The sequence below is a fragment of the Amblyomma americanum genome, chromosome 4, assembly GCF_052857255.1.
Source record: "Amblyomma americanum isolate KBUSLIRL-KWMA chromosome 4, ASM5285725v1, whole genome shotgun sequence".
NCBI classification, from domain to species: domain Eukaryota; kingdom Metazoa; phylum Arthropoda; class Arachnida; order Ixodida; family Ixodidae; genus Amblyomma; species Amblyomma americanum.
Genome location: NC_135500.1, coordinates 81,215,428 through 81,236,014, shown reverse-complemented (window position 1 = coordinate 81,236,014; position 20,587 = coordinate 81,215,428). Strand labels below are relative to the sequence as shown.

At 47.8% G+C, this 20,587-nt stretch overlaps 2 protein-coding genes across 5 annotated transcripts in view; one reads left to right on the top strand and one right to left on the bottom strand.

Annotated features, from left to right (window-relative positions):
* The window catches only part of arr (low-density lipoprotein receptor-related protein 6), a 79,488-nt gene extending 76,055 nt beyond the window's left edge, over positions 1-3,433 (top strand). For 2 of the 4 annotated variants that reach the window (XM_077661134.1, XM_077661132.1), the window contains one exon: positions 1,876-3,433. In XM_077661134.1, coding sequence (XP_077517260.1) covers positions 1,876-3,058 — 1,183 coding nt within the window. In that variant the 3' untranslated portion in view covers positions 3,059-3,433. The remainder of the gene's footprint in view (positions 1-1,875) is intronic. The other 2 variants (XM_077661135.1, XM_077661133.1) reach the window with 1 other exon arrangement.
* Positions 3,350-19,126, bottom strand: crim (QVR superfamily protein crim). The gene is made up of 4 exons (XM_077661136.1): positions 18,918-19,126; positions 15,857-15,994; positions 12,606-12,759; positions 3,350-7,536 (listed from the first exon to the last, which is right to left on the bottom strand). Exons 1-4 carry the CDS (start codon positions 18,964-18,966, stop codon positions 7,404-7,406), a joined length of 474 nt encoding a protein of 157 aa, XP_077517262.1. The 5' UTR covers positions 18,967-19,126; the 3' UTR covers positions 3,350-7,403.
* Between the last annotated feature and the right edge of the window lie 1,461 nt (positions 19,127-20,587).

Sequence of the window (20,587 nt, the reverse complement as noted above, 5' to 3'; positions counted from 1 at the left end):
GCAACTGCATCTTGTATGCTGCAACATAGCTTTGTTTTTGGGCCTTCAGCCATTTGCACTCGTGGCGTAGTGGCAGTGGAACTGCAACAACAGGAACAAGATTCACGCCACCCTTAAGTATGCTCAGCGTCGGCATGGGTGCAACACACAGGAAGCCGCCGAACACCGCGACAGCCAAGCACCTATAGAGTCTACTTTAGCCAGTCTGTCGTTGCCATTCCGTGCGTGCTAATTGTAGGCTGCCAAGATGCTGCCATAGGGTAAAGCACTATTGTGAAGTTAAATTCGTGATGTAGCATGCAGGAATGCTGCCACAGTTGCGACGTAACATTCTATAGTCGGATACAACTCAAGAACGCAGTGGCTTTTCCCCATCAAAGGACCCCCTTCCACCACTGGCATTCTCATGACACTGCTAGTGTGACAAGGGCAGCGTTGAAAGCTGAACTACTGAACATGGCTGGTCAATGACAGCGATTTGAGAGGTATGCATGAATACCAGTTGCGCGGAGTCAATTGCTGGCCTACATGGTCATGCGGCGTGCATCCTCTGCCTGTTTGGATCTCCGGCTTCTGCGCGGCGGCCACGTGCAGGCAGTGCACAGGCAGCAGTGTGCGTCAGCCTTGTTTAGGGCAATCGAGTAGTGTGCCTCAATCAGTAAAAACTGTAGCCGATGGTTTTCGGTTCAAGTGCTAGTTCCCACCTGGTCTGTAGGTTTATGTGGCTCTGCTTTCATGCAAAGGCTGCTTCAAGAACCTACCAACGGAGGCGAGGTGTTGCCTTATTTAGAGCTCGAGTCATGCGCTGCATTAGCTTTGCGGATGTATGTCCTTGTCGAGGATTGAAGATGAGGATGCCGGCCTACACCAACTGTTGCCGTGGACGCCTCAATCGCTCGTGTTATTAGCGGCTCATCTGCAGCAAGTGTCTTGGCCAGGAGCACATGACCGCGTTGGAGAGCTTAGAAAGCACCTTGATAGGGTTTTAGAGAAACAGACATCCACAATGGACTTTTTAAAGAAATAAACTGCACTTTTATCTGACCTTGTATTTTTTGGCTGTAACAGGGCAAGTCCACTTACCATGAACTTCGGATACAACGAACGCAATCCGCATGACCGTGTAGTTAGTTGTAAGTGGGCTTGACTATACTTGCACGAGAAGAGAACTCGCCGTGAGGCTAGCGCAGAAGAACTCGTGCAGCACGAATCCAGATCGAGTGCCAAAGTCCAGGTGGCACTAGCTGCACTGTCAAATCGAGTGCGAGAGAGCTGCACCTCCTGAACTAGTGCAGCTGCAGCCAAATCGAGGATACCTGTTGTCTGCAATGGTGCAGGAAGCGGAGCAGAGGCCCAAAGTGTACATCTTTTGCAGAGTGGGCATGTTGGCAGCTACAGCAATGAACCAACTTGCAGGAAGACTATTTGGATGCAGTTTCTTGTTATCTTTTGTCCTGTTTCTTTGTGTCACATCTGCATTTTTTTGATCCCCTACAAATCATGAATTTTACCAGGTAGCCCAACTAAATGCTTTAACAGTTCCTTGTTTCAGCCGCCGCGGTGGCTCAGTAGTTATGGCACTTCGCTGCTGACCCGAAAGATGCGGGTTCGATCCCGGCCACGGCTTCGATTGAGGCGAAATTCTAGAGGCCCGTGTACTGTACGATGTCAGTGCATGCGGTCAAAAGGAAACTCGGGCGGCCAAAATTTCTGGAGCCCTTTACTCAATGTCCCTCATAGCCAGAGTTGCTTTGGGACATTAAACCCTCATAAACCAGTTCCTTGCTTCATTGGTTGCTGGGGGCATCCCCATGGTGGCACTGTGATGATGCTGACGTTGACGCCAAGTGTGACGCTTCCTTTTTTCCCTGGCAGGAAGGTGCTCCTGTCCAATGTGCAGGCCAACGCGCTGGCCGTGTCGGGCATGCACCTATTCATCCTGGACCGCAACGACCAATCCATCCTGCGTGCCCACAAGCTTACCGGCGCCGATGTGCACCCGGTGCAGGCGCGCCGATCGCACCTGAGTGCTCTGCTGGCCGTGCGGCGTACCGGGCCCTCCCAGGGGGGCCAGCAATCGCAGCAGCACCCTTGCGTAGGCCACCGCTGCTCGCACCTGTGCCGCGCGGTGGGGAGCCGCGCGCAGTGCGCCTGCCCGCCGGGGTTGGTGTTGCGCCACGGGGGCAGCCAGTGCGAGGCGGCCGCCTGCCACGCTGAGCGAGAGTTCGCCTGCGCCACAGGCGGAGGGTGCGTGCCCCTCGAGGCCCGCTGCGACGGTGCCGCTGACTGTGCCGACCGGTCGGATGAGGCCGGATGCCCACCAGGGTGCGCGCCGGGCGCCGAGTTCCGCTGCCGCGATGGCGGCTGCGTGCCCAAGCCGCGGCTGTGCGATGGCAAGGCAGACTGCGCCGATGAGTCAGACGAACTGTGCTGTGGCGCCGACCGGTTCGCCTGCCACTCGCGCGACCAGTGCATCGATCGGGCGCAGGTGTGCGACCGGCGAGCTGACTGTGACGACCGCTCCGACGAGCTGGTCTGTGAGGCCGTGAGCAGCGCCGCCCGCACGGCCACCACCACCGTGGTGCTCCTCATCGTGTTTGGATCACTGACTGTGCTGCTGGCCGTGCTGCTTTGCTGCTACCAGCAGCGGACCCGGGCGTCAGCAGGAGCCGTGCCGGCTGTGGCGCCACACAGCGCCGCCTACCGCATGCTGCCGTACCCCAAGCCCGCGTCCAACGCGCCCCTGCCGGCACCCTCGAGCACGGCATCGAGCAACGGGTACCCGCGCGAGACAGCCAACCCGCCGCCCAGTCCGGCCACAGTACGCTCATACGGCGGGCCCACGCCCTGCTCGACGGACGTGTGCGATGACAGCGAACCGTGCCCATGCCGCTTCCGGTGCGATGACTCGCTGTACGACTCAGACCCCAACCCTCCGCCACCGACGCCACGCAGCCGCGGGTGCGTGTCGGACGCCAGCTGCCCGCCATCGCCGCTCAACGAGCGTGCCTTCTGCCATCCGCCGCCGCCATCCCCCGTGCCCGAGTCGGACTACTGACAAGTGCCAAACTGTGGACCCGTCCCCTCAAACTGTGTGTGGACACACTCGTGCAATCTGTGCCTCTCATCTGGAACACTGGGCTCAGTGGCCAGAGGCAGCCACATTTGGTGATGACTCGCAGATTGCAGTGCCTTTCCGTCAGTTGCATTTAATGCATGCAGTGGTGGCTGTTTGCCATCTCTGCATGCATCTCTCCATCATCTGGTGTGGATGTGTGAATATTGTACAGTGCATGTGGCCAGAAGGATCAACATATTTGCTCAGGGCAGTAGCAGGAGTGTACAGGACTTCATTGACATCAGCTTTTTATTCATGTGCCACTCATTTTGTACAAAAGTGCCATGTTTTATGTATACATATGTGCAGCGGAGTAAAAAAAATGACAACAATAACAGTCCCACTTGCCATGAGATTCTATGTGAACTCCAAAATCTTGGGAGTTTCACCTGGAGTAAACAGTACAAGAGCTCCTGAGGAGAACTCCCAGGAGCTTGGATGGATATAAAATGCACACAGCCAACAAGCGGCGCCACAAAAGTTTTGTAAAAGTGCGCCAGAATCACAGAAATCAGAGGCAGTGATGCAATTCAAGGTTCCATCAATGGCTCAAGCAAAAAAAAAAAAGTGGCATTATAGAGAATAATCGCACATGCAATTGTAGCAGACACTGTGATGGTCAGCTGCACTCATAAACGGCGCACCATAAGAAAACATCTGTGCTAGTAACCAGTAAGGCCCTTGACACATTAGTCAGTAACTCATCATGAAAACTGAAGGCAGAGAAAAAAATAAGGCACCAAAGAAACACAGAAATGACAGGGCTAGCGCTGTGTCCCATTTTTTTTTTAATGCTGGCTTAAACTTTTATGAAGTCTCTCTTATCTGGAGATAGACATAAAAGTCCAGTCTTTTTGACCATTCAGGACCACACGTGATTTTTTTGCACATATTTGAAGCACAACGTATTCACACAATTGTAAGTCTACCTGTTTTTTGTTTTTTTTACACTTGAAAATCCGAGGTTAGTCCAAGACCCTTTTGCCACGCATATCACCTCAGGAAAGCCAAACACCAGGCCAGGGGAAATCTTGTACTGATTAGAAAACTGATGGGTACCCGGTGGCGTGGGGATCGAATCCAGGATGTCCCGAATTAATGCTGTACCATAAAGTAGTAGGACAAGTTCAGAGCAGCAGCATCCAGCTTTTCCAGGGAGCGCCTGCAGCTAATGGAAGAGCCGGCACCGCTCGTGCATAGTTTCTCTTTGGCTCTGTTTGAAGCATTTGACTTGACTGCCGGCCACGTTTTGCCAGTTTTTACTATCGTGCTTTATCAGCTGCCACGATTGCTCAAGGTCCAGTACGCGTTCAGTGCTTGTTCACGGCCACATTCAAGAGGGCTGTGATTCTTTACGCTGAAGAAACAAATAACTGCATGCCGGGTCGCAAGTTAAACGTTTCGGAGGAGCAGGTGATGCAAGCAAGCATGGTAGCTGCAGCAAGGCAAAATTTTCAGCTGTTCCACGCAATGTTGTGGTGCGGTCGTTTGCAAAGTGAGGGATTTCACTAGACAACGGCGTGCTGTGGGACCGCAGCACCGACGACGACGGCAGCATTAGCGAGGATGATGGCACAAGTGTGGGCGAGTAGTCCTGTGACTAATACATTTCCTTTGTGGAATCCGCCCACAGGCACGGCCTTTTTTTTTCTTCCTAACATGGGATATGGGGGGGTAGCTCACAATCATGTAAATATGGTGCTATTTGTAATTTTTTTGTGTTCTTTGGACATTCTAAATAACTAACACAGGTCTAGTGCATCTCCAGAAATTATATATACAAAGCTCTTGGCAGCCATCACACAAGGTGCACAGAAAAAAAAAAGATTCTCAACAATCATCCTACAACACCAGGACACAAGCTTGCTTTTACAAAACAATGCTTTACAACCTGAACTGCCGGACAAACTGGAAATGCAAACAGCAGAAAGAAAGAAAGGTCCTGATCACACTTGTGTCGTGCACTGGGAAAGATTGCACCGGATATTTCTCGCATGCAGGCATTAGGTCAGCAACATGGCAGTGAAGCATGCATACACTTTGCTGTTCTGTGTGCACCATGCACACAACTCCGTATACATAATTCACTTCACTGGTCTAATGAGACAACACAATAACCGGGACCAGATGAACCAGATACATGAATATGTGCAAACATCATGCTCACGGCAACAGGTCTCCACTTTGAGGAGTGCACAGAGGGCCTTAAGGTGGAGAGTTTCAAAAAGCTGTGGATCAATCTCTGGAACTTATTCGTAGTACAGCCCAAACAGACCTCCTCGGTAAAAGAAACCTCCAGGTATAGCTTGCATCACCACAACACTTTGACAAATGGCCCTGCCGGGCAATACATCACATTAAACCGGCCAAAGTCAAAGAATGCACGTTATTCAAAATCCGTCCTCGAAGGACAATGATATCAACTGTACAAAATCCGACGAGCTGCAGTAAGGCACAGGCTCTCCACTGCCTCTGGCCACTGAAGGCCACTCTTTTAAAAGGAAATGAGACTGCGGTCAGATGGACATTTATGCCAGCTCGGAACACAAGTTACAAGTTAGTACAGAAAGGCACAAGTTAAGAGTTCAGATCAGGTTATGTTCCTACGCAAACAATGTAATGGCTTGAACAAGCTCATGGACAACAACATGAGAAATGGTAAGCTGTGAGAATGTGAAAATAATGTGAAAAACGAGCCTCATAAGCTCTTTTTTCACAGCCAGTTGCCCCTAGTTCAGCAGTCACTGCTGCAGATGCCACCCAACCCGAAATCCCTTGCTCCTTTGCAGCTTGTGCCTGCTGCCCAAACTACCGACTCGACCCGTTAAAATACGACAATGTGGGTGCTGGCAGTTCGTCAAAACTTGGCTGCAAAGGCCGAGTGCACTCTTGCTTGCCCAAATAAGGTGTCGCAAGGCAAGGTGAAAGCAACATAAGTGACGTACTGCATTACCTTCATATTTCCCTCGTGTTGCCATGCCCCAAGACAAAACCACCGCTATTCCATTACGTGCCTCACATCTGCCTGCCTGGCACCCTTCTTGCGTTGCAGATCCCAGTTCTGTTTCCCCGAGCAATGCCTTTCAAAAACTTTGCTGGCTGAGCAAGGCATTTGCACAAACATTTCATCTCGTCATACTATCTCCTTCGCTATTGCTCCTCAACATTGTCTCTAATCCCACGAAGCCATATTGAGTGCGTGCATCACAATATCTTTTGCTGAGGGGCGCCACTGCATAACTGCCATTACTGGCCAATACCATAATGAGTGTAAGAATACGTTCCAATAACTGCCTACTAGAGAAACAGGATGCAATGCTAGGTCACACGGACAGAAAAGATGGGAGGCCAATGCCTGTAGAAACAACACCAGCCGCACTGCCCCTGTATAGTTATGTAACCTCGACAATTCTCTGCCAGCCCTAATTTGTGCAGCCGAGCGAGTAAAGTGAATACTGCTGCATTTAACAAACAGTACGAACAGCACATTCCAATAGACAGGCTAAAAGGCTGAAATTATATCATTGCATTAAAGAGAAACACAGCGCATTTAAAACTCCCTGCGCCGTAAATCTGGAGCTGCAGGACAACCTTCCAAATGGTGGCCTGCTACTTAGTTTCGTGTAAGACTTTAACACTGGCAATGTAAGTGGGCCCCACGGATATGTGCCATGCACTACATTCATCGTGCTATGCACACACATGGAATGTCTTTACATGTACTCTATCTCATTGTAACTTGACAAACTGTGAAGGCAGTGGGCAGGGAGAGTCCATGAGATCATGGCAGCCAGCTGCATCAGAAGTCCCACAGTATCACATCCCTGCCATGCAGGCCCAAATAAGCAGCTCTTTTCTACAGACTCCTGGCTGTAAGCCCAAGGCAGTTAAATGTAGGGAAGCAGCACTGAGTTAATTCAGCACAGCACAGATGACATGCCACGATAAAAAATGCACAAACCTGGATCAAAACATGTAACTGCTGCATTCGGAGCTCCCAAGTATCCTGCCTATGAATTCTAAAGACAGGTAAAGTACTCTCCCCAAGTCCCAATAACGCGGGAGAAAATGTGCTCTTGATTAAAAATAATGAAAGGAAAAAAATGATTTCGTGCGCACAGCCTAGCACATAACAAAATAAATCTGTGTGAACTTGTTGAAGGCATGAACAGGTCTCTTGAGGCTACAAAGCGAAGGCTACACAGCATGTCCAGTTAGTCAAGTTACAGCGAGACAGATTGCTGCTACAGGCCGTGAAACTTTTCCCCCTAGGCATGAGGACTCTTTATGGATACCAGGCTAGCAACAGGGTGATGGCCAGAGGCAGCAGGATGGCCATCGTTGGCACTGTGCTGTGGGCACTGTTGCACCAGTAGTAGAACTCGCAAAAGCAGTAGTCCACCGAGGTGTAGTAGTCCCTATGGGGAAGGGAGGGCACGCAAGGTATGAGTAAGCAGACACCCACAACACAAGTGGTCAGTTCAGTGTGGTTGCCCTTGCAGCACCAGTTCAAGAGCTGCAGCACTTTCACCTTCATTTCGCAAAAGTGCCTGGCCAGTGCACAACTAGTGCTGCACTAGGCACGTACTTTATTTTTTTCTTCTCCAAAGCGGAAGTGCAGCTGTAGTGCAGCAATACAGCGGCACCCATGTGTAGGTCAGAGCTGTAACTGCAGCCCTAAAGAAATTATGAGTTTTCTAAAAATGAGGAGGTGGCGTCAGGATTGCAAACCTGAGTGGTCAATTGGCTGCATTTCAGCGCATATTTGTAAATCCTGCGTAATAGACGCAGACTTTTTTTCCGGGAAAATGACTACTTACCGGGGCTGCTTTACAGCAACACTTAATCACAATTTGCTGTAAGACAATTTTTCATGCAGCTTGTGATGTTGGCAGCCGTTAGTGTCAGTGGCACTCAGCTGGTTGCAATTTGGTGGCGAGACCAAGGCTAGCAGACAACCGGGCCTGCACTCGACCATTCGTTTTGGAAGCAGCCAATGCCAAGGTGCACTTGAACTGCCTGAACCGGCGCTGCACACTGGTGGCATAGCCATGAATCTTTAAGGAACTGGTGCAGCAAGTGCCGCGAAATCGAACAGACCTAACAAGTGCAGGATGGATGACACTGGCCTAGTAATGGGGCTCTGAAAAGGGCTCTAACAAAGTTGCGACGTGCCTGGAATGTTACATGACGTTGCTTCATGAACATTGTCCAGCAAGAATTTTTTTCATGCACCTTGCAGAAACTTGGTTATCTGCAATCAAAATTTGAATTAGCATCTTCGCACCTTTCCCTCTCCTCCCGTCACTTTTTGCATTCTGGAAGGTTGCTGTCCCGCCAGCCCCACCGCTAGGGGCGGAGCTTCCCAACCCGCTGGTGGCTTATTGGTTGCGCCATGGTAGCCACCTGACGTCTGAAAGAATCTAACCAATCGCCATATCTGAACTGGTATATGCAGGTGCAAGCAATGGTGAAGGGTGCGAGCATAGTAAAGTCGCCGGAAAGGACTCGCCAACTTTCGTGCGTGATCGTAGGTTCTCGGCTGCGTGTGGAATAGAATTATATGGCTCATGTGTTCATGGCCACACAGTGCAGTGATTGAGCGCATTGATGTGCTCTCCTCGGAAGCTGTTTCAGAGCCTCTAAGTTTCTCGCATTTTAAAAACTAACACATCATAATTAGATGAAAAATGCACAGGTGGAACACACACAAGGAGACAAGCAACGAACTTTCACCTGAGTTTTATTACAACTCCCGCATTAATAATATACATGCCACACAGAGCTGAAGAAAGAAAGAATCTTCTACAAATGTGCTCAAACGCACAAAGAATGATCACACATCCCACGTCAAGCAAAGGAGACAGTCAGGTGAGATAAAAAATTTTGGCTAAGAAATGAAAGTTCCTTATAAAGAACTACCATCAAAAAAACATTTACGCAGTGCACTGTCGAAGCCTCAACCTATTCCCTTTCCAGCTGCCTTCTGCTGCTTTCTATTTTCTTTGCGTCACTGAAGCTAGGTAGACAGCCATAGAAAGAAAAATTATAGGTGTAACGTTAAGACACCGGAAGCAGGCAGGGTGGGTGCGGGAACAAACGTGGGTTAATGACATCGTAGTCAAAATCAAGCGAAAGAAATGGGCTTGGGCAGGGTATGTGATGTGAAGGCAAAATAACCGCTGGCTCTTAAGGGTAACGGAGTGGATTCCAAGAGAAGGCAAGCGTAGCAGAGGGCGGCAGAAGGTTAGGTGGGCGGATGAGATTAAGAAGTTCGCAGGTATAGGGAGGGCGCAGCTGGCAAAAAGACCGGGTTAATTGGAGAGACATGGCAGAGGCCTTTGCCCTGCAGTGGGTGTAGTCAGGCTGATGATGATGACATGTCCTCGAAACCTCTCATTCTTTTCACCTCTATTATTCTCTTTGTCTTCCCGTTTTAGGCCCTACATACAAAAGGTATCGCATATTTGCCTTCCCAAAATGGATGAATGACAGGCACTCGACCTGCACTGTTGGCACAGAGCAGTTTCTGGTGGCTGAAGCCAAGGTTCACCGGCACAGACTACATCATTGTGCAGTGACTAGTAACTGATCAAAGCGGCTTTTCAGCAATAAAAACGTTTACGAACGGCAACCTCCTGTTCGAAACCAGCACAGGTTTTCGCCCACTCAGATACATGTGGCTTCGCTAGAACCACAGTGTCAGTCTGAGTTAAGTGAGTCATTTAAAATATGTGTAATTTGTTTACTCATGTTGCAATTTCTTCACGAGAAAAATGAGCTTATGAATGTACCGTATTTACACGATTGTAAGTCGACTCCAATGTAAGTCGACCCCCCCAAATCGCATGTCCGAAAAAAAAAAAAAAGTTGACGCAAATGTAAGTCGACCCCCCCAATCGCATGTTCGAAAAAAAAAACACCGGTGGAGCGCTTCAAAAACGAAAATTTATTGCATAGATGGGCTATTCATCCTCACTTGAGTCATCTTCAGTGGTACTGCTGTCGTCATCGTCGCCGCTGCAATCCCACAGCACATCGTCCTCCATGGAAAGCCCGCACTTCCTAAATGACCGCACCACGACATCGCGTGGAACGACCGCCCAAGCGGAAATCACCCACCCGCACACAGCCGCCAGGGAGGCTCTCTTCACGTGCCCCGTTGGCGTAAGTTCCCGCCCTTCTGCCGCCAGCCACTCGTTGTACTCACGCCGGAGCAAGTCCATGAATGGCTTGTTAATGCCAACGTCTAGTGGCTGCAGCTGCCCCGTCAGACGGCCGGGAATCACCAGCATATCTGTATCTTCTTTTCAGAGCTCTGCCTTCACTTTCGCGGTAAGGTGGCCGCGAAATGAGTCCAGCACGAGGAGGTTCGGATTGCGATTTTTGAGGGATGACCCTGGCCTCAAAAGCCACACCCGACGGTACCAATCAATAACTAAGTCGTCCGTCATAAACCCTTTTTCGTTCACTCGCACAACCACACCTTTCGGGAACATTTCCTTTGGCATAGTTTTTCTTTTGGAGACGATGTACGGTCGGAGCTTTGTGCCATCTGCCAAGCATGATAGCATAACAGTGAACCGAAGTTTCTCGTTTCCTGTCGTGAGAAGCTTAACCTCGCGAGCTCCCCTCACGCTCACTGTTGTGTTGCTCGTCATGTCGAAGTAGACGAGAGTCTGGTCCGCATTGCCGATTTGGCCGAGCAGGTATCGCCGCGAGTCGCGGAGCTTGAGGTAGTGCCTATGGAAGGCGAGAACTTTCTCCTCCTAAGCAGCAGGCAGCTTCTGGCATACACTAGTACGCTGACGAAGAGAGAAGCCAGCCCTCTTCATAAATTTTGAAGCCCAAGCCCTGCTGGCTTTAGAGTCTGTTCGGAGTATTCCAACTTCCGCAGCAAAGACCCGGGCTTGTTGCGTGATCATTTCGCATGTCACTGGAAGGGACCGATCACGTATTTCGGTGACATACGCTGCAAGCTTGACCTCCAGCTCCAGAAAGCGTCCCGACTTCGGCCCGCGGAAACCTCTTCGCTTGGAGTCGCAATCGAAAATTTTGTATCGCTGCTTCCGCCACTCCCGCACCAACCGTTCAGAAACGTCGAACTTGCGGCCCGCCGCGCAGTTGTTGGTTTCTTCAGTGTAAATGATGGCCTCCCTCTTGAACGCTGCAGTCAATGAGCGCCGAATGCTTTTCGAACCTAGAGAGCTCATGGCGAAGCACGCGGCCGGCAGTCGAGTCAAAAGCACCAACTCCAAGCACCACCAAACAAAGAGTGATCGGTGTCGGGGCGTCGGCTCTTCCAGCAAACATCGGCATTCCCCAGAAGCGCCGCTGTTACGTATTGCGCAACCAACTGAAATAGCGGCTCTTCCATCAGCTAGCGACACTCCCGGGCGCTGGCGCAGACTCCGCGATTGGAACAGCGGGACAGCGGCCCTTCCCGCGAGTGAAATGAAATGAAATTGGTTTTGGGGGAAAGGAAGTGGCACAGTATTTGTCTCAAATATCGGCGGAAACCCAGTTGTAAGGGAAGAGATAAAGGAGGGAGTGAAAGAAGAAAGGAAGAACGAGGTGCTGTAGTGAAGGGCTCCCGAATAATTTCGACCACCTGGGGATCTTTAACCTGCTGTACTGACATCGCACAGCACACGGGCACCTTTGCGTTTCGCTTCCATCGAAACGCTGCCGCCGCGGTCGGGTTCTAACCCGGGTATCCTGTTCAGCAGCACTGAACCATCGCGGTGGGTAACGGTGTGTGCAGTAAAAATAAAAAATGAAATATCCTGGCCAAAATGCCCACGGAATACCTGAATGCTACGCTTGGAGCCGTAGAGCAAACAAAGACTTCTAACATCGCAGTAGCGTCCCTGATAGATTGTTTTTCTCGCTTTTATTGGCAGTTCAAGGTTTCGTTTCGATTGTAAGTCGACCCCCCCACTTCGGAATTTTAAGTTTCAAAAAAAGGGCCGACTTACAATCGTGTAAATACGGTATCTGACGCAAAGGTTTAATTATTACGTTTAATGTCTCGGGCTTCCATGGCTCGTAATGCTCATGCAAGCGCATTGGTAGAACCTTGTGTGACCAGCATAGGTGGTTATTACAGTGTTGTTGTATCACTTTCAGAGCACTGGCGATAGAAAAAAAGTGTCAGCTCATTTGTCTCAAAGACGATCACGCCGCTAAAATTCCTACTGCTGCATTATTCACTCACACCTTTCGCAAGTACAGAATGCACAGATAGGCCTTGCAAGCTCCAACACAACATTACACTGTACAAAGAAAAAACTTTTCAGCTAAAAGCTACACTGTGGCATGAGAGAAAACAATCCTGCCGATGGATCAGCTTGCCCAATCATGGCAATGCAGACTGCTGTTGAGAAGTGTCCATAGATGTACCACCGGAAAGTGCGCTGCATGGTACCCAAGGCACTGCCTTGAGAATATGAGGACGTAAAAGAAGAAAAAATCAACCATAGTATACCTCTTGAGTTCGAGCTCCTTAATGTTGTTGTCAACGTAGACAGCCAGCTTAGGGCTCTCTGCTGCCGGCCGGCAGCCCTCGTAGGTGTCTGCCGGAATGTCGTGCCGGTACGCCTCCAAGTTGGACAGGCAGTCTCGAGTGTACAGCACTTCAGCTGCGAGGACATTCACAGGGTAAGGATGCTGGTAGCAGTGCAAGGTTGCAGATGAGAACAGTGCACAGAACACCACAACACACTGAGAGCACCAATGCAGAACAGTGACCCTTACTAGGCAGCTCATACATATCTTCCATTGTGGCATGGCACTTGCTACTCAATGCAGTGAAAGTTAGCCCACCTGATGAGAATTATACAAGAGAAAACATACAACCAATGCTCTTGATGCGACTCCAGTGATGATCCTGATGACAGTGGTGGGAATGGCCAAGGGCCAAGACCATTTTGAAGCAGGCTTTGTAGCACGACCCCGATAGTAAAAAAAAGGTAAAAATGTGAAAACAGACGGTGTTTCGACCAACTTGCGCCACGGTTTAAAAAAATGACAACGCACTCATTGAAGATTTGAATGGTGCAGGGTTGTAGGCAGTTGTCTGTCTTGGCTAAATGCACCTAAATTAACAGTTTAACTAAGAAAAATTAGCTAAACTTTGTAATGTTACTTACTGCCTCTTGCGACAGTATTTATCGCTCATGTGTGGTGCTCCTTGCAACGAGCGCCACTAATTTCTTCCCCCAACAAGTTTGGCATTGCCGTCTGCGTTGCACACACTTCGCTTCTTCTTCTTAATTGCTTGCAAATAAGAGACTCTGACTTCCTCGCATCGCAACTACGATCTACGATTCAACCCCGCGTGGTGGACGACATCCGCAACTACACAAACTAGAGATCATGCATGCACAATGCAGTAGCCCACAGAGAATGCCACTCAATTATTGGAATAGGCCCAATATAGTCAGAACTCCTATTTACACGAACAAACTTTCTACACTGAAAGTTTGAGTTAATGTCGTTCTACTGACGACAAATCAGAAGCTTGGACATTTATGGCACTGTTAAACAGTGAGCGCGAATAAAGTCTGTGGAATTGAGCTATCCCCAGGAGCGAGTACGAAACCTTTCTCACGGTCTTGGGACATGTGACAGTGCTGTGCAAAAGCCCTATAAATTTGGAAGGATCCAAATTTTGCACTACTTGAGCAATTTTTTTCTTTGCATGTGCATTTTCCATATTCGCTGGGGGTGGCTTTGGCAGTGCCGCGAAAGCAGATGTGCAAAATGTGAGCACACCGTGTACTAATAGTAGACGGTAAAGGGCTAGAAAGAAAAGCTGGATGGGGTTGAATTTCGTCAGTTATCCTTTTCAACAGGTAGGGAGACGGAAACAGAGTCATGCAGCTGCACATCACGTGGTAGCCTAAGCCTCTCCCCATTCGCCGTCGCTCTTGGTTCCTGGAATAGTATTCTGGTGCAGCCTTGGAGCAGTTTCATCAAAAACCACCAATCTCTAGCAGCATATAGCAGGTTGATTGCAATGGCGTAGGTTGGCACAATTAGCGTAACATTCCCACCGCTGTTATGAGAATAATAGATTGTGTGATGCCTCTTTGTTGAAAGAGACCGGCCTGAGTCAACCTCAGGTGAAAAAATAGCCCAAAGCTGAGTTACAGACACTGAATTAAAGCATACAGGTACTACAGATATATATTTTTTTACCTTCATGCTGGCTTCTTTGAAACAAGAATTGACCTATCATGGCACTCCCACAGGCACTCTACATAATTAAGCAGGGTTGTGTTGAGCCAGTGAAGGCTTCCAGTAATGAAAAATGAAACAGAAACTGTTAACTGAAACTTAGTTGCGTGAAGATGACATGGGACTGCATACACAGCACCAACCTATGATATGTTTGTACGTACACGTGAGAATGGTGAAGTTCTTATCACGGTCATTAGTGTGGGAAAAGAAATTCTTACAGATGCCACTTTAATAAAAAAAATATTCAGAGGGCATTTAAGACTCCTCATGTGCTGTGAAGGCGAAAGCATTAGAGTGTCATCACGAGCATTCTACCTCAATGCAGGTTGCACACTGAGAAATGAAACAAAGACTCGCCTCCGAACACTGATTCCACAAACGCAGAATCCACAGGAGCCCGAGTGAAGCACTCGGACACTCGGTTCGAATACCTGTCGCAAGCTAGCCTCCAACGTGACTAAGAGATGTACGCTATATGCAAGGAGAAATGGAGAAATCACATGACACTAACTGCAAGGATGTATGATGAATGGTTGCATCACAATTTTAATACCCAAGTTAGTTTTTTGAAAAAAGGAAATGGCATAGTAACTGTCTCACATCTCGGTGGACACCTCAACCATGCCATAAGAGAAAAAGTAGAGTCTGGGAACATACGATTGAAGGTGCATATGACAGGTTTGAATCCTTGTCGCAAGCTCCAACTTGACTAGCACATCTAAGCTATATGCAACGAGAAATTGTATGACACAAACCGAAATGCTGGACTTTAAACGGTTGCTCACAATTTTGGCACAAATGTAGTCGGGAACACTGGCGTCACATTGAGGTCGGCCAGTGCAGGATATATACAGATGAAAAACATGTACATGATTTTCTGAAATGGCAGTGCCCAGCTTGCTGTGTGCGTCCTATGGCCGCTTGATGACGTCACCCTATTCTTCTTGTTAACGTTAGGATTTTCTGTACCATCTGAAAGTACACACACTAACATACTAACACGCACCGCAGGCGTTTTTCGTAATGGAACTGGCAATGGTTTAAAATTTAAAAAAGGTCACTGGGCATGCTTATGTCAATAGCTTTGAAGCACCATCTATCAGGAAAACTCCCAAATGAGCATAACCATGGACATAGTGGGAGTGTATGAACTTCTCAGTAATGCAGTAATGGTCATTTTCTTTTGCTTTGTTTTGTGCAAACTTGACAGTGATGCTGAATTCCACCTCCCCTCATTTTTCACCAAAACCAGCACGTAACCAGCAAGCAGCAGCAGATCACTACGCACCTCAGTGCAACCCTGCACCCTGTTTGGCCTTGGGTGCCATAGCTTGGGGAACCTTTGCAAAAGGTAATCTACAACATCTGAGAGCAACTATATTGGTCGCTGTCACTTTCAACATTGCTTCCTTTCCTACAGGGTTTGCAGTAACGAGGCACTGCTTCAGGTTTTTTCTCTGAAGCAGCGCGCACACATGCAATGGCACAACTTACAGCCTTTGCGCTCGATGATTTTGACACACTTGTCGTCATCTCGGGGGCACGTGATGGCACCATGGATGAACCAGTTCACCTCCTCGTTGCAGCCTGGCTGGTTGCCGATGCACGAGTAGCACCACATCTCCCCAGCGCCTGCAGAAGGACAGAAGAGATGTTAGCCACCTGCCCATGAAACACCACGCAACCGTAGCAACTTAGCAAGGCCTTCTTCTGGAGGCTGCAGCCTCCAAGGAGAGAAGATACTTTCGCGCCCCATTAATACGACCCCTATTAATAAGGGCGACTTGAATTATACACAATTTTTGGGAGGAACCAACCTTTTCCAATGTTTTACACCTCGTTAATATAGAAACTCGCTGTCTGGACAATGGACAGGGTGAAAATGTATGGAGCCCATGTATTTTTGTCCCGTTAATATGGACAGCGATGATAACAAAATCCCGAGTGCCTCTGCCAGATGTTCTGCCCCCGGTATTTTGAGTGTGGAACACCAGCGAAAGGCAGTGCAGAAGTGCAAATGCCACAGTAATGGCCTTTTTGCATGTGCACGGTTTCGTTACGTACATTAGCAACGTGCCCGGTTGACATGCCTTACCATTTGTCACATTGCATCAATGGCTACGGAAAAAAAATTCCTTGCGCATGTGCTATGTTGAAAACCACATTCAGCAGCTGCTAGCTGAGTGAGTATAGAGTTCTTGGAATCTGAAGAGTCGAAGCAGGAAATACTTCATCACACCAAGAGGCCATCACGCATCTCGTGAACCACTAGACGCTCCAAACGTGCAAAAATTTGCACTGCATCATTTTAAAGATAATGGCGACACGAATATGCACCTGGAGCTTCCAACATTGCTTGATTTCCACTTCACTGCTCACAACTATGCAAAAAAAGCAGTCCGTAACCATCAGGCGTTTGTTTTTGTCATATTTTTTTTGTATTTCTTCAAAAATCGTTATTACGGACGACTCACTTTATGGGCGCTTTTGCTCGGGAACCGAAGTGTCCATATTAACGAGGCACGACTGTAACAGATCCTTCAGATGTACACAGGGGGCACAGCCTGAGAACAATAAAACTACTAAGGGACTGCAACTGCTTTGTTATAGCCATCAACCCACCGCAGCAACCGGGAGCAACCACTTACATATTGCCTATATACTGGTTTATGTATTCAAAAGCAAAGAAGCTGGTTATCAACGTTGTGAAGTGAATGGCAAACCTCTGAGGTTTGTGGTTAAAATGGTGTCGATACACACAGCTTACCTGCGAAATCGGCCAGTGATGGAGGTGACATCAGCATTTTGTTTTTCAGTTCTTAGCCCATAAAAACGTACTTTTTGATGACAGTGGTCTCTTTATAATTAGAATGTTGTACTCTATCGATCAGACCAATTTCTATTTGACCTCAGTGTTTATTTAATATGAGCTATCTAGGAGTTTGTAACACCAAAAGGTTGCTTTGTAATAACATTTAATGAAACATATCACACACCAACATATTGATGCTACAGCACTAAATCTTGGAATCTCAAAACTTTAAACAGTGCGATTTTTTTTAATGTGTTGCCAACCTCAGATGAAGACGGAAAGCTCTGCACCTAACTAAATGTCTGGTCCGTGTTACAATTCTATCTATGAGGACTAACAGTACATTTCTTTACATTAACATAACACTACAACAGGCATAGAAAAGACCAACCCAGCTGCATGTAAAATATGGTCATAAACAAGTTTGCACTTAGGTCAACTGCAAAATGAGCCTATTGCACCGCCAAGAAGGTTAAATGGCAGGAAAAACAAATGACTACCTGCCATGGTGATACAGTAGCTGTGCTGTTCTGCCATTGAACAAACACACAGTCATGGGTTTTGGTCCCATATATGAGAGCTGCACTTCAGTGGAGGTCATATGTGAAAATGCTTGTGTACCAAGATTTTATGTATATTAAAGAAGCCAGTCACTGAAATTCATCCATACCCCTTTCACTACACTGTTCCCCATAGCTGCTGTTTCAGCTTTGGTAGCTGAAAATCCTTTACAACTATCATTAAAAGCATGGGGCTAGCTTGAATCATTTCAATCCTGTCAGATATTACATACAGGCTTGCTAAGACGACGTCAGAAAATGTTTTTAAGGATGAACCTTTGAAAAGAGCTCTTGCTACGAGATATTTTGAACGAAACTGTAACAAACACCCATGCTGCTTTGGTGACTGCTCTCCTATGAAATAAATTCCCGATGCTTCTTGTGCCTGAAGTCCTGCATGACATACCACTTTTGACAACAGCTTGTTAGAATGATTCTTTTGTGAATACATGGTTTCTTTTTTGCACCATACTGCAGTCAAAAACTAGCAATCAATACTTCGACTGAAATGAGGCCCGCAGGTGTAAGCTCAACTGAAGTTGGCACCGATGTTATGCCCCTTTCTATTCATAATACTGCAAATGAATCAGTAAGGATAGCCATATGTGGCGAAGAAAGCCTATGGGTCACATCTTCCGATCCATGACCACTCACAGTATCAAAGCTGTCGTTGACTGTGCAACTCACCACCTTCTTAGTACGTATATTATTCTGCATCCAATCGATTTCTTAATGATCAGGCGCTCGATCGTTATTAATGTTGCCAAAAGCGCGGAGTCCGCCAGCTCCTGTTTTGAAAAAAGTTAACACGATCAAAGCACACACAGGCATTCACAGTCGGTTTAAATTTCCGCCCAACTCGCCCCATCAACGCTACATCCAGAGAACGTAATCCGGAAGTCGTTACAGCAGTTGAAAACTGAGCTCTGAATGCATTACGTGTCTGACGTTTTGCGTGGCACGGACGGATAGTTGGCGCATCCGCGCGGATGCTTGCACGCACGGGGATACCGTGGACGCTCGAAGAAGATTCAAACTTGTAGAACGTCAACACGACGCCTCGGAACGCGCGCAGAACATACACACAGGTTCCAGCAGTGATCAGGGTGCGACGAGCTCTCCGCGCCCATTTCCAAAGGAATGCGGGACATCGGTGCAGCGCGTGCGGAGAGAGCCCACTTACCGACACGGCACAGGGCCAGCACCATGATGGTCAGCGTCACCGACCTCATCTTCCACACGACGGTTGAACTCGGAAAACAACGAGCATAGCCGGACTGACGCGTCCAACTTGTTTGTTGCTGCCTCGAGTGTGACCAGTGTGACTCGTCAAACGGCACGCCTCGATACGAACGCGGCCGGACACTACTTAACGCTGCCGGCAGGTGGAGGCACAGTCGGCGCAGGCGGTCGTCTGCTTGCAGGTTTAGCCAGCGTTTTACGATTGGTCGTCGGCCTACACGAATCCTGCTGATTTTGCGCCTTTGGCAGCAAACTAACCACTGCACATATCTGACTGTCTACGAAGATGGTGGTAGTATGACCGCTTCGGCGCTCACTGTTCGGTGGCGGACAAGAGTAATGCCTCGCATCCATCGCAACCAGGAAGTCGTGAAACTATGCAAATGTTCCGTTCACAAGTGACTGACCGACCGGTCAAAGCTGAGCCGTCACGTCACATGCCATTGAACTGAGCTGGCAGAGCTTATTATAACTCGCAGCAGTAATAGCTGACCCGTTTTGGTTGAGGTCCCGTAACTTGCGCAGGACAAAGTTCGACAGGTTGCGAACGCGACTCGTATAATTGAAAGGCTTCGTTAGTCTGACACAGTTACATGTCAGTTTACACGCACTCATTACATACAGCGATTCAAGATCCGGCCCAGTCAAATTGGAAAACTTCCATTTAATTGTTACACATTTGAATTTTCCAACTTTTGCCACAAACTGAATTAAGTGGACTAAATGGAATTCTGACTTTTGGAGCTAAGTGGAAACGATACAGGCGATAACATATAACAGCAGGCAGAAAGCACGGAGTATACATCCCGGATATATTCCTAGATATGTAGTTTATACCTAGCGGTACGTTATGCAAAATACATTGTGAGGGAAATAATATTGTACAGCCTTCAGGAGAAGCAAAAGGAACAACAAGGACTTGAAGGCTGTCATTTTACAAGTGACTTGAAATAATTCACTTTTATGGGAATCTAGCAAAAACCTCAAGCACACATAGCAGATAAACCACAGCAACATACATGTACACAGAATGTGGTTTTGCTTCAGCTTTATAAACCCAGCAATGGGACTCATGCTTGAGCCAGTGGCGCTTGCTTGTTGAGCAGTTACTTCGTTTAATTTCGAACAAGGCAGAGGTTAAAACAATGAATTCAATTCAGCAGGTGGAGCTAATGATATAATTTTATTGCAAGAGCAGCACTTCTTCTGCATGATCTGTGTAACATGCTATAATGTGTGAGGCAATACCTATGATCAACAAGAACCAATTGGAAGTGTTGAAAAATACAACTAAGACCAATTCAATAACATTTAAGTACTTTCAGGACCAGTTGGAAACCAATTTCTCAACTAGAAAGTCTATCTGGACTATAAAGTTTAAACCACTATTCCAGATGGAACCAACATGATTCCCTTTAAATTCATTTAGAACCAGTTGCTAACTGAAGTGAATTTTTTTGACTGGGTTATCTTGACTCTGGCACAGTTAGCACACTAGTATAATGTGTACCTTACAAATTTTGATGCATTCAGGATAATTTCATTTTTAATTACGCTCGAGCATTGCATATAAGGAACTCAACATGCGCATCATAATGCAACATTTTAAAC

Bases quoted from the DNA above. Each gene is read 5' to 3' on its own strand.
- crim (XM_077661136.1), bottom strand. From the start codon at position 18,966: ATGAGGTCGGTGACGCTGACCATCATGGTGCTGGCCCTGTGCCGTGTC. The intron at 15,995-18,917 runs GTAAGTGGGCTC...GTCCTTCTGCAG, and splicing joins GCTGGCCCTGTGCCGTGTCG to GCGCTGGGGAGATGTGGTGC. The intron at 7,537-12,605 runs GTATACTATGGT...CCTTCCCCATAG, and splicing joins AAGGAGCTCGAACTCAAGAG to GGACTACTACACCTCGGTGG.